Source organism: Sphaerodactylus townsendi, linkage group LG03, assembly GCF_021028975.2.
Source record: "Sphaerodactylus townsendi isolate TG3544 linkage group LG03, MPM_Stown_v2.3, whole genome shotgun sequence".
Classification (NCBI taxonomy): Eukaryota; Metazoa; Chordata; class Lepidosauria; order Squamata; family Sphaerodactylidae; genus Sphaerodactylus; species Sphaerodactylus townsendi.
Window position 1 is genome coordinate 16,401,606 of NC_059427.1, and position 13,250 is coordinate 16,414,855.

The 13,250-nt window shown below is 45.3% G+C and overlaps 1 protein-coding gene across 1 annotated transcript; it reads left to right on the forward strand.

Annotated features, from left to right (window-relative positions):
• Window positions 1-3,579: 3,579 nt before the first annotated feature.
• On the forward strand, window positions 3,580-9,604 carry LOC125430191 (E3 ubiquitin-protein ligase TRIM39-like). Its single transcript, XM_048492019.1, has 2 exons — window positions 3,580-4,040; window positions 6,042-9,604. Exons 1-2 carry the CDS (start codon window positions 3,860-3,862, stop codon window positions 6,587-6,589), a joined length of 729 nt encoding a protein of 242 aa, XP_048347976.1. The 5' UTR covers window positions 3,580-3,859; the 3' UTR covers window positions 6,590-9,604.
• Window positions 9,605-13,250: the final 3,646 nt, after the last annotated feature.

Below are 13,250 nucleotides of genomic sequence, written 5' to 3' on the forward strand. Positions count from 1 at the left end.
AAACCATAGAGTTCGACGTTTGGGTCCCTATGACAACGTGGAGCGCTAAAGGAAGGAAGGAAGGAAGGAAGGAAGGAAGGAAGGAAGGAAGGAAGGAAGGAAACGGGACGAGAGACCGGAAAGGGAAAAAACATAGAGACGGCAAGGCTAGAGTGCCACTTTCTGTCTGGCTTTCCCAGCGGGATGTTAATGCGCTATACGTTTGCTGAACCGATGGCTTTATTGAATTCGGCCGGTGTTAGGGAACGACTCAAATAAATTGTGTTTTATAGGCGATGGTATGGAATTTTATAACGGTGAATGTATCAGATGATCATATGGTGCCTGCAGAATAGTATTTCCACTGGGCGTTTTAAAAGCGCGATTTTATCCCGCGGCCCCCCCTTATTCAAAGTATAGCCTGTTCTTCAAGATAACAACGTTATATGTAACTCTGGACAGTAATGGAATTATTTTGCAGGGTATTTCAGTATGGAAATGCTAGCGCTGGACTGCGTTTCTCGCAACTACAGCCCTCCTCTCCCTGCATGCAATAGGTTATAAAATACAGCATAATTCTCGTAATGATTAAAAATCACACGGATCACGTTCTTAGAAAAAGAAATAAAATCTGAGTTTAAAGGTATCCCGTTATAGAATGTTCTGTTCTTAGATTTTGAGTTCAGCACTATCAAGTAGGAGACCGTGACAAATTAGTGGGTGCATTTATTGATTTAATCGCCAGTTTACACACTTTTTATCTGTTGAGTTTAGTGGTGAAGGGACTGGGTAAAAGCTGAATCCAGATTAACAGATCCTCATGAATTCATAAAATTTTTTATGTTGGAACAAAATGAAACTGTAGACAGGGTACTGTAGACAGGACCGCATCACACATCCAATGCTTTGTGGCACCGCAGTGTTGCAAAAACATGGTTGCAAAGCACGGATCCTCATGGATCCCCATGAATTTTACACTAGGGCATTCCAAAATCATCATCAGATCACAGGTCACACCCCTAGCCACAGATCTGAATTATGCAATATGTTCAGAATGCTTGATATATTGAAATCATAGCTTAAAAAAATAATCATGATTACCAGGCAAAATTTAGGTGTCTGTGGTCATTGCAGAAACCAGAGAGGTGATCCCACCATAATCAGAAAAAGGGGTTGGTACAAAACCACACAATCAGCAAAAAACAAATTTGTACCAAATGGGCTACAGATGAAACTCGAAAGAAAGCCTCCCACTGGAGTGCAAATTTTACTTATAAAATAGCATAATAAGTAGCATTTAAACATAGATGAGGATATCCACTAGGAAACCACGGTCCCAAAAATAAAATAGTTATACTTACAGATTGAATAGTACCTAAAAATCACAATTATGGTAGTGATAATCAAATGTTCTTTGCATTCCTTTACAGAATAAGCCTTGAAATTGTTTTCATGTGGTTGGCACAGGATCTAGATTCCGACTAGCTTATTCTTTCATGCATTATTGTTTATCCTTATATGTATGGATGCTTTTGGCTATATTTAAGTGTATGCCAATTTACTTACTTTGTTATGCTACTTGTTATGCTATTTTATAAGAAACCAGAAAGGTGAGCATGCTTCACTCCTGCTGTCTCAGTTGTCGATTAGTTGCCCAGGTTGGTTTTTTCCAAAAAGAAAATATCGCAAAAAAAATTAGGAAGCAGATGAGAGGTGTGACACTGGAGAAAGTGAGTTTACAGCATTTATCTAGATAATGTAGGAAAGTGAGATGAAGCGCATTAATGATTGTTGGAATGGTACTAAGATGTTAGGAACCAGGTTAGGACAAGACTTGTTAAGCCGACTGACCATTAACCCTTCCTTTTGATCCATGTGGGAACTAATGATACACCAAGACGTAGCATTTGGGACATCAGGATGGGTTTTGAGACTTTGGGAAGGAAGCTGAAGGATCTGGATGTACAAGTTGTCTTCTCATCTCTAGTCCCAGTTGAAAGACATGGCCCGTGGAGAGAAAGAAGAATAGTGGAGGTGAACAATTGGCTCTGCCAGTGGTTCTGCCAGAAACGATTTGAATTCTTGGACCATAGTCTGTGGTTTCATGAAGAGGGACTGCTGGCAAGGGATGGGTTGCACCAAAATTTTTAATAACAGGTTCCGATGGTAGTGGGATTCAAACAGTGGCGCCGCCGCACACACGCACCTCCAGTCCCTATTGGGCAGGAAGGTTGCTTTAGTAACCCCTTCTCGGCACTCAGAGAAGTGGTGAGAACTGGTTGGATCTCACCTCTGGTTAGGCCTCTTCTGGAATATTGTGTACAGTTCTGAGCACCCCAATTCAAGAAGGATATTGACAAGTTGGAAGGGGTCCAGAGGAGGGCAACCAAAATGGTAAAAGGTCTAGAATCCATGCCCTATGAGCAGAGACTTAGGGAGTTGGTTATGTTTAGTTTGGTGAAGGGAAGGTTAAGAGGTGACATGATAGCCATGGTTAAATATTTGAAGGGATGTCATGTCGAGAGGGAGAAAGGTTGTTTTCTGTGACTCCAGAGACTAGGACCAGGAGTAATGGGTTCAAGGTGAAGGAAAAGAGATTCCACCTAAACATTAGGAGGAACTTCCTGACAGTAAGGGCTGTTTTACAGTGAAATGCGCTACCTTGGAGTGTGGTGGAGTCTTCTTCTTTGGAGATTTTTAAACAAAGGTTGGATGTACGTTGATTATGTGTTCCTGCATTGCAGGGGTTGGATTTGATGGCCCATGTGGTCTCTTCCAACTTGATGATTCTAGGTACTAATGAAACATGAGAAACTGTGGCTCGTTCCGCACATGCAGAATAATGCACTTTCAAACTGCTTTCAATGCTCTTTGAAGCTGTGCGGAATAGCAAAATCCACTTGCAAACAGTTGTGAAAGTGGTTTGAAAACGCATTATTCTACATGTGCGGAAGGGGCCTGTGTTTCCCTGTTGCAGCAAGGGTCAGCAAGACTGGTAAGGTTTTATGTTAATGGGAGCTTTTGTGGGCTAAGGCCTACCTCATCAGTCCATGAAAGCTCCTGCTTGACTAAACATTTATTTGTTCAGTGCCACAAGATTCCGGTGTGTGTATAAATGAACCTCTTTCCTATCTGGACACTATTACTTTCAGTGGGAGAAACTGAAGCATATTATTAACTCTCACACTGAAAGCAATGGAAGCTAAAGAGTGCAGTTACATCCTTCTAAACCCACTGGTTTCAATGGATTCAGTTTCAGGTTGCAGTGAAAAATGCTGGTCTGTTTTACAGAATGGATGTTTGAAAGGTACTTAGTTTCCAACCGAGCAGAACATTTGAGAACAACCTGATACGAAGATGGGATCTTGCAGCTCCAGCAGCCACATACACTAAGACAGAATGTCCACATTAGCACAGAAGGAGATGAAACTGATTAGAGTGGCATGAGAGAACTACTCTTGTTCATCCAAAGCGAATTCCACGTAAGGGCCCCCCCACAGGCTGATGGGAATTGTAGTTCCTGAACATCTGGAGAGCCGCAGGTTCCCTACCCCTGGTAGTCTCTCATTGTGGCTCATGCTCCAGGAAACTGACCCAGAAGTCATCCCTAGCACCCAATATTTAGAAGTATATTGCATCTGAACACGTAGTTCTAGCTCTGGAGCAGAATGAAATGGTCAAACTCTCTTGTCTAAAGCCACCTAAATTAGAGGCTGTATGCTGTTAATCTTGGGGCTAAAAGCTGTAGAGGGTTGTGAAGCCCTGATTCTTAGAAAATCCAGCCCACCCTTATTGAACTGCTGCAGTTTCATCACCAGATGTAGCCAGCAGAGCTGTGAATCATGTGAGATCTAAATATCTGGTGAGCACGAAATGAAAGATGATATGGGGAGTTTTGTGTAAGAGTGACCTTACCTTTCTTGCATTTCCTCCATTGCCTTGCAGATACGAGGAGGTCCAAGCCCAAGAGCCCACTCTGATTTCCATTGAGCTGGAGAAGAATTTCTGCAATTTCCCTAGACAGTACTTCATCTTGCGTAAAATCATCAAAAGGCTGACGGGTAAGTTAATGCAACTGAGTGTTACTCCTGTGGAAGGAAGGAGGACAACCCTATTCTTTTTGGCAGGTTTGCTCCAGTGCTAAGAAAACTGTTCAGAATGAATTTGATAGATCAGCAAGTCTGGGCAATTTTGCTTAACCTATATGGTTTACTCTGAAACAGATTGTTTGTGGTTGTAAGGGGTGTACATGTACAAAGGAAGCAAGAAGTAAGAAGTCTGTGTTCGTGCATAGCAAAATTACAGAAAGTATAGTGAAAGTCCTGTAGGACAGAGATCTTAGTCCTTTACGTATTTTATTTTTTGCCCTTTTTTAAATAACTCTTTTAAAGATCCAACAATAGCAATTATGGATCATCAAGCAGGTACCCCCCCTGCCCCCAGTCAAGATACAAAAGACTTAGGGTGGGGTTTTCAAGGCAAGAGATAATCAGAAGTGATTTGCCATTACCTGCCTCCATGTCATCACCCTGATATTCTTTGGAGGAGTCCCAGCCAAGTACTTACCAGGGTCGATCCTGCTTAGCTTCCGTGATTTGGCAAGACTGGGTTATTCTGGGCTATCCAGCTTGCTGCGCTCGCTAACCCCAAAAGCAGCATTTGATCACATTTTTCTCTTATAATGAAAATGTGTTTTCAATACATTTTGACAAAACAGTAACTATTCTGTAAAGGAATCAGTTATAATACCTGAAGTTAACAACCCGCAGCATTTGTGTGTTAATTACTGATAGCTCAAATGTTAATGCACTTTGGGTATAGACTGTAGCACAATAGTTCAATTTAACATCACTTAACCTGGGTCAGGGTGCTCCAGTTGCCTTCCTTTTTGGCTCTGGAACTCCATGATCATCCAGATGCTGGTGGCCAACTTTGAAACTCCTGACATTATTTTCTAATGAGTTAAGTCTGCTACAAACAGACACCCATCACTGCTGTTGAAAATTGCATCGCAGGGGGGACCTAGAGCTAATCTGGGCCAGAATGTTCCCTTCATTTCGTCACTGCAACTTCTCTGAACATCCTGACCCTGGTGACTAATTTTCCAATGCCTAGGAGTTTTTTTTTTCTAACTAGTTATGTCTGCCACAAACAGAGGACCTTAGCTTCTATTGCAAATAGCTTTGGGAAGGAGGGTCTGGAGGTAACCTGGGCCAGTATGTCTTGACTCGCTTGCTTTTTAGCAACTACAAACTGCGGTTGTCATCCTCAAGTTGCTCAAGTCAATTTTGAGCCTCCTGACTTTATTTTCTGATTACTTGTGCCTGCTGCAGACAGATGGATGGACCTCCCTTTCTTATAGATGCATAGTATAATTTCTGTAATCTGCAGCACCCTTACATTTTCCTGAGAATGGCATTGGTTAGGTAAAGTCAATATCCACCTTCTCCAGTGTTATTTCTCAATTTCTCAACGTGCATGGGGAACCCCATAAGCATGACATCAGAATGATAGCCAGCCCCAGTAAAAACAATTAACCAAAAAAACCCCAACCACTCCCTAACATCCCCACCCCCTCCGTAACATGGGGAATTGGGGGGGGGGGAGTACTTGCGTAAGAGTGGGATGATGAAGTTATAGTCGGCTCTGCTACGTAGTGGGTTGAAGACATTAGGCAATAGGCAGATTAGGGTGACTGGAGAATCTCAGCTCATTAGATCTGGACATTAATTGTCTATTACCGTCTGGTTAGAGTAGCATGTATTAGTGGTCACATCTAAAACATTGGTTTACCTATTGTAGACAGTAATCTTGAAAAGAAACGTTATTGATTTTGATGCTGTTGGACAGAGTGGCAGAGGTCTAAAACTTAAGGGATGATCAGAGAGGTAGGGGGAAATGCCTTTGAAAAAACGAAAGTTTGAGGGGTGACTAGAGAGGTAGGAGGAAATTATCTTTAAGAGATTCATTTTGAATCTTTTGGAAAAGGCATCGAACACAACGACAAGAAAGGACCCATGATTAGAACAGAGCACAGAATAATCTCTCTTGTTTCCTTGTAGGAGATTTGATGCTTGACCCTGAAACAGCCCACCCCAACCTCGTGCTCTCAGAGGACCGTAGAAGCGTGAAGTTTGTGGAGCAGCGTCTGCGAGATCTGCCGGACAGCCCAAGGCGCTTCAGCGTATACCCTTGCGTATTAGCCACTGAAGGCTTCACCTCAGGCCGCCACTACTGGGAGGTGGAAGTGGGTGAAAAGACCCACTGGGCCTTGGGGGTTTGCAGTGACTCTGTAAGTCGCAAAGGGGAGACGGCTTCTCTACCAGAGACTGGCTACTGGCGAGTGAGACTGTTCAATGGGGACAAGTACGCAGCTACCACCACCCCATTCACCCCGCTCAACATTACTGTCAAGCCCAAGCGAGTGGGCGTCTTCCTGGACTATGAGGCCGGCAAGCTGTCATTCTACAATGTGACAGACCGCTCCCACATCTATACATTTACTGAGAACTTCACAGAGAAACTTTGGCCTCTCTTCTATCCAGGGATCCGTGCAGGCCGCAAGAATGCTGCCCCCCTCATCATTCGGCCTCCCACAGACTGGGAGTGACAAGCTGCGGCCTTGGTCTGATATTAGGCAAAAGGTCATGTTGCGTGCACTAGCTGTGGTTAGAGCTGGGGAGAAATTGTGTGTGCTGAAAGGTTAGCACCCTGGTAAACACTGCATTGGGTATCTGAAATGGACCCCACCATGGAAGGATTAGGTGAATTGTACACACATAAAACGGAAAAGAAATGTCGTGTTTTCCAGGTTTTATTTGTTGGCAGCTGAGAGTGTACATAAACAGCCCACCTTGCACTCCTTGTTAAGAGTGTGTGGGTGGGAGCAAAGAAAAATGGCTCAGGAATGGGCAGGTGCCTTCTTTTCTGGTACAGCCATGCTTATTTCAGGAGGTTATCTCTGTAGCCCATTCAGCCTCATCAGTTGCTTGGGGTTGCAGTTTCCCTGCTGATTTGGACTGCAGAGATGAAAAAGGTGAATTGGTGCTCCAGGCTTCTCTTCCCCCACCTCTTCCTGGAAGGTAGAAGCTGTCTGGTAGTAGTCCTATAGAAACCGGTCTCGAGACCCCCAACGTGACTGTGATTGTATCTGACAGGCCAACCCTCACAACCTCCCAGTGGTGGATGCTTTAACTTTTTTCTGTGGGGGTTTCCTGCCCAAGGTTCTCGGGGTCATCTGACCCCCCTCCCTCACACCCAGGCTACCAGCACAGACTCAGTGGTGAGTTTAGCCATGCTGAGACTTCTGCTTGTGGGCAGTGAGGCAAAGGCTGCCACCATCCCACCCCCTGACATTTCTGCAATCAGGGAGCACCAAGGGCCCCAATGGGGCATGAATGTCTTCCAGTAGTACGCGCAAATGAAGAGAGAGGCTCCTCTCAAGACCTCTTTCTTTGGAAGTTCACTTTTGTAGCATGTTTTACTTGGGAAGTGCGTGTGCGTACATGCATGCGTGATGCTTTTCATGTCATCTTCCCCCTTCCCCATCATGCACTCTCGCTCCTTTTTGGTGAAGAGGAGCAGCAAAACAGGCTAAGTGCCTGTTCAAAGTGAGGGGAGATCTGATTAGGCCCATGCTATCATGTCTGCCTGCCGCCTGTGTGACTGCAGTTGTCTTGGGAAGACACTTGTTTGTTTGTGTTTTTAAAAACTGTTGGAGCCTGCAAATCAGGGAAAGCAGCAGCTGCATAACAGTAGAGCACAGGGGTCAAACTTGCAGCCCTCCAGATGTTATGGACTACAGTTCCCATCATCCCATGCCAGCATCATGCTGGCAGGGGATGATGGGAACTGTAGTCCATAAAATCTGGAGGGCCGCGAGTTTGACACCTATGCAGTAGAGGCAAAAGAGATAAGTGAAATACCTTCCATGGGCCCCAGTCTTTTCTCTCTTTGACCCTGTGGCATTTGAAACATCCTTACAGTTTTATAGATCAGCTGTGAGTTCCTTTACTTAAAGCAAAGTTCTTTTTAAACTGAAGGAAGTTGAAATGGAAATAAAGCAAGTGCTGGTTTTAAGCAAAGGTGTTGTGAAGTGACTGAAAAGGAACCCCAGGAATTTCCCATCTTTTACAGGAAGCCAGACTTTCCCAAAACTGAGAGCCTAGCTACAGGGATCCGTGCAAGAGTTGTCAAGAAATGGATCAGAATTCTGCACATGTTCAGGTCCAGTTTTTAAATGTTCAGAGTTCTGTGTGTGTGTCTGTGTGTCATAACTGAGCTTGTTTGTCTGGGGTTCAGCCCCACAGAAGGTGGCTAAACTGTGAGTTCTCTCTGTGTGCTAAGGCTGTAGCCCCTTCAGAGAAGGGGTTGCCTTCAACTGGGCAAATGACGTAGAGCAGGTCTTGTTTCTCGATGGTCTGGGTGGGTTGGGGTTGTTGTTCATAGTTTTGCAGCATGTTAAAAGCAGGTGCCTGTGATCTGAGAGAATACCAAAGTCCATGGGTTGCCGGCTAATGCAGAAAAGGTGTTGTGCTGAGCACATAGGAGTCTCTGGTTACAGTTGCTTGCTGAGAACAAACAGACTATAGAAAGCTCACTTTCACTTCTGGGGAAAGCAGTCCAGAGCAAGGGGTATCTGTTGAGCAAAAACAGATCAATCATTCTGGTCCGGGTCCACAAAGCCAAATCTTCAGCCCTGGAGCAGGTGCTGCAGGAACAAGCAGGCTGTTTCACAAAGTTGTTCCTGCAACGCTTGCTGTTCGTAGCTGCCTCATTTAAGCCTGCATTCTTGCTCAGTCTGAGTCCTGCCTTGCAGCCACCTGTTCTGCATCTCTGGGCCTCCAACCAGGCACTGTGTCTTTTAGCATGCAGAGCCTGACAGCCCTGCTGTCTGAGCAGCCTCACAGAACCAGGTGAGCCAGGGGAACTGTCTGTCCTGTCCTCTTGCTCTTAGCCTGGGCCAGCACTGTCCTCCACCTGTGTGACTGCTGGCAGCTGACAGGACTCAGCCCACTGTGGCTCTGGAGATTCAGCCAGCTGAGACTGATGGAGCCGGATCATCACGCCAGTATTCCTCATCTGAGGAATCCTGGTTCGCTGCTGGGGAGCCGACGACAAAAGGCTTCCGTTCTCCAGCTCTGGAAAGTCTTACATAGAAGGTGGAGAAGAGTGTTTTCTATATAAAGGAGATTCCGCTCATTGCTGGTCATGAGCAGGAAAATATTGAGACTCACCCAGGCTACTTCAGCAGATCAGGAGTTTAAAAATCATGATGAGGGTTGTGTGTTTGATTGGAATACAAAAATAATGTGTCAGAGAACATTAGCTAGAGCCGCCTTCTAAGCATGGCAGGGCTAAAAAGCCAAAACCAAAAAGGAGCCCTTCAGAACAGCATCTTTGGTGTAGCTGCTGATTAATTCCATGAGTCCCTCCAATCATGCCGCTCCCACCTGAATTCCTATTGGCTATGGGAAGCCAGTGAGGGAGACGAAATTTGTGTGATCATTTTGAACCCTTGAACATGAGTGGCTGCCGCGTTGGAAGTTCTTTGGCAACCCACAGCTTAGTGCGAGAAACTCACATTGTGGCTTGTAAAGTTATTAATAAAAGTCTGTTTTGTTGATTAGCAGGGTATGTATGATTTCCTCACAGTATATTTGGCAAGGGGAGGAAAGTGAGGTGAGAGTTGGAATTTCTGAAAGCTCCCCTGAAGTGTGTTAGGTGCTGGGACTTCGGTAGCACTGCCCAAATCTGGGTCCACATTGGATAAAGTGGATAAAGTCATATTTAACTTGGGAGAGGCAAGCGTGGAAGAATGAGCATATTAGTTACAAGAAAGCTAAAAATCAAAAGGGTGAAGATGGGGCTACGTTATTTTTATTAGAAATACCCTAAATTGGGCGAAAGGGGAATCATTACAGGTTAGGAAGTGGGGGCAAAAAGTAAATTTTAAGGAAATGTCTTAAGCTACGCGAGGAAAACAAGAGCTTGATTTATTTAGAGCATTTTAGCCAGCCTTTCTCCAAAACCAGGGTCAATAAAAGCAGACAGACAAAAGGCGAAAGCAGCTGGTTACCAGTGACACAACTCCACACAAATCAGGCATCTGTGCCAAAAGCCTTCCTGAACAATTTTGCTTTGCCCGGGACATGGAATCAGCAAGAGAGAGGCTTCTCCAGTGCATTCAGGAAGGCCATTCCACAAAGCAGGGGCCATGACTCAAAATGCTCAGTTTGGTGTTGCTGACCTACCAAGCAGTAGGTATTGCTTTGAGGAAGTTAAACTGTGGCACTGTGGGACAGGGGGTCCTGCCAGAATTTGAATCAGCAGTAAAGCTGTTCCCAAAGAAATGTGCAGAGTACATGGCCAAAGACACAACTGCAATGATTTTTTTTAAAAAAAAGTTAATGCAGGAGCCTGGTCAGAGAAGTAGTGGAGAGAATTAGATTTCAAAATTGTAGAAACAGCACCGGAGCAGCAGAAAGGGGCAACAGAAAAAAGGAAATACTTCCCCACAGCCGATGCTTCTAAAAATGTTAAGTATTGTGTCATTTTTCTGGAGGTACTTCTGAAGAATGCTGTCAAGTAGACATGCTGAAGGATGAAAATAGAACAGACCAATTTAAAAGTAATATCCTGGGAGGCAGTTGGAATTCTCTTGAGTGTTTTTTAAGAACTCAGCTGTGAAACTGATGAATCGTTAAATATGACACAACCCAGAAGTTAAGAACATAAGAACTAGCCTGCTGGATCAGACCAGAGTCCATCTAGTCCAGCATTCTGCTTCTCGCAATGGCCCACCAGGTGCCCTTGGGAGCTCACATGCAGGATGTGAAAGCAATGGCCTTCTGCTGCTGCTGCTCCTGAGCACCTGGTCTGCTAAGGCATTTGCAATCTGAGATCAAGGAGGATCAAGATTGGTAGCCATAGATCGACTTCTCCTCCATAAATCTGTCCAAAGCCCTTTTTAAAGCTATCCAGGTTAGTGGCCATCACCACCTCCTGTGGCAGCATATTCCAAACACCAATCACACGTTGCGAGAAGAAGTGTTTCCTTTTATTAGTCCTAATTCTTCCCCCCAGCATTTTCAATGGATGCCCCCTGGTTCTAGTATTGTGAGAAAGAGAGAAAAATTTCTCTCTGTCAACATTTTCTACCCCATGCATAATTTTATAGACTTCAATCATATCCCCCCTCTGCCGTCTCCTCTCCAAACTAAAGAGTCCCAAACGCTGCAGCCTCTCCTCATAAGGAAGGTGCTTCAATCCTTCAAGTTCCGTCTTCCGTGCAGTCCCAATGTGCACTGCAGGCCTGCCACTTGGCAGAATGTTCTAGCCTCCAGCCTAAGGAAAAGGTGCCTCTCTCCTCCAAAAAGAATGTGGGAGTTCTTCCAGTCTGAACTGTCACGTTTTCTGGAGAGGTGCTCCCTCTCTCACCCACTTCTCTTCTTGCCACCATCAGCAGTGGAAGCTTCTTCAGTGCCTCAGCGATAGTTTTTCTTCCAGTTCTTCTTTGTGGGTGTTTCCTTTGTCAAATTTCTCCTCAACTCTCCTGCATTGGAGTAGAGTGAGCTGTTGTGGGTGAGGTGACTGACTCAACCCCTCCTCTTCAGACATACCCAAGGGATCGACTTTTCTTCCCTTATAGTGCTAATTCTCCCTGAGGATGGCCTCCAATGTTCCACCAAGATCACTCACAGAGATGAACATGACGCCTGCTTACTGTATTTGGAGGAGACCCGCAGTGTGAAGTTTGACAGGATTTGTCAACAGTTTACCCCAAAGGCTGGATCTGATAGGGCCTTTAGGCTCAAGGCAGGGTTGTGGGAGAAAGCTCTGGTATTTTCCTTGCTCCACAGGATCACAGGCACCCCTCTGACTGTCTTCATCTAGTTCAGTGGTGGCGAACCTTTGGCACTCCAGATGTTATGGACTACAATTCCCATCAGCCTCACCAACAGCTGATGCTGACCGTAGCTGATGGGAGATGTAGTCCATGGCATCTGGAAGTGTAAAACCGCCACCAGGGCTCTAGTTGGATCCACCAGTTCCTACCCCAGGGCCCTCAGTCAAGCCACCATCAGTCTGATACATTCCAGTGATTCCCACCACCATCCACTTCAGTGATGCCGGGGACATACCACCCAAGGGGACACATGGAGTCAAATGTCCCCGGCAGCGACCATTTAGTCACGTGGGGGTTAGACAATCGCCCCCGCTCCCCTCCTCCTTCCCCCCCCCCAGCTCCATTCACTGACTTCAAAAAGACATTGTTTGGTCGTGGTAGGAGAGAGTGGCTGCCCATACCCGGTGGCGGGGGGTGGGCGGAAGACTCAGATTTTGCACCGGGCTACATTTTTCCTAAATACAGCTCTGACTGATGCCAAAAGTTCCTTGGATCATGCCTCTAAACCATCAGCAAAGATGCTACTTTTCGAAGGGAGGAATCCACCCTGAAACATCATCACTCTTAATTTTTAAACTAGAGAGCCCAGATTCTCCTTTTAAATCCACCTTAAAGGGAAACTCTAGGCTCCCTAGTTTAAACAACATTGAAAGTGATGCTGTTTCAGGATAGATTCCACACCCACCCCCCAAACAGCATCATTTTCAATGTTGGTTATTGTGGATTTTCTGGGCTGCGTGGCTGTGGTCTGGTAGATCTTGTTCCTAATGGTTCACCTGCATCTGTGGCTGGTATCTTCAGAGGAATTATCACAGAGAGAAGTCCTGGTACACTGTCATCCAGACTTCTCTGTATAACAGACTTCTCTCTGTGATACACCTCTGAAGGTGCCAGCCATAGATGCAAGCAAAACGTTAGGAACAAGATCTACCAGACCACAGCCATACAGCCTGTAAAACCCACAACAACCAGTTGAATCTGGTTGTAAAAGCCCTCAACAATACTTTCAATGTTTTTTTTAATCTAGGGAGCCCAGATTCTCCTTTTAAATCCATTCCAAAGGGGGTGGATTTAAAGAGAGAACCTGGGAAAAAGATGAGAGGTGCCTGTCGGGAGAGCAATGTTGAAGCTAGTACCAAAATTTTAGGCTAGTGGCACCAAAATTTCAGGCTATCTTCAGGAGACTCTCCTGATGAAACCACCCAGGTTTAGCGAAGTTTGAGTGAGGAGGTCCAAAGTTATGGACCCTCAAAAGGGTAGCACCATCTACCCAAAGCTCCCATTGGAAACAATGGGGGATGGGGCAACCATTTAGGGGGTCCATAACTTTGGACCCCCTGAACCAACATTCACCAAACCTGGC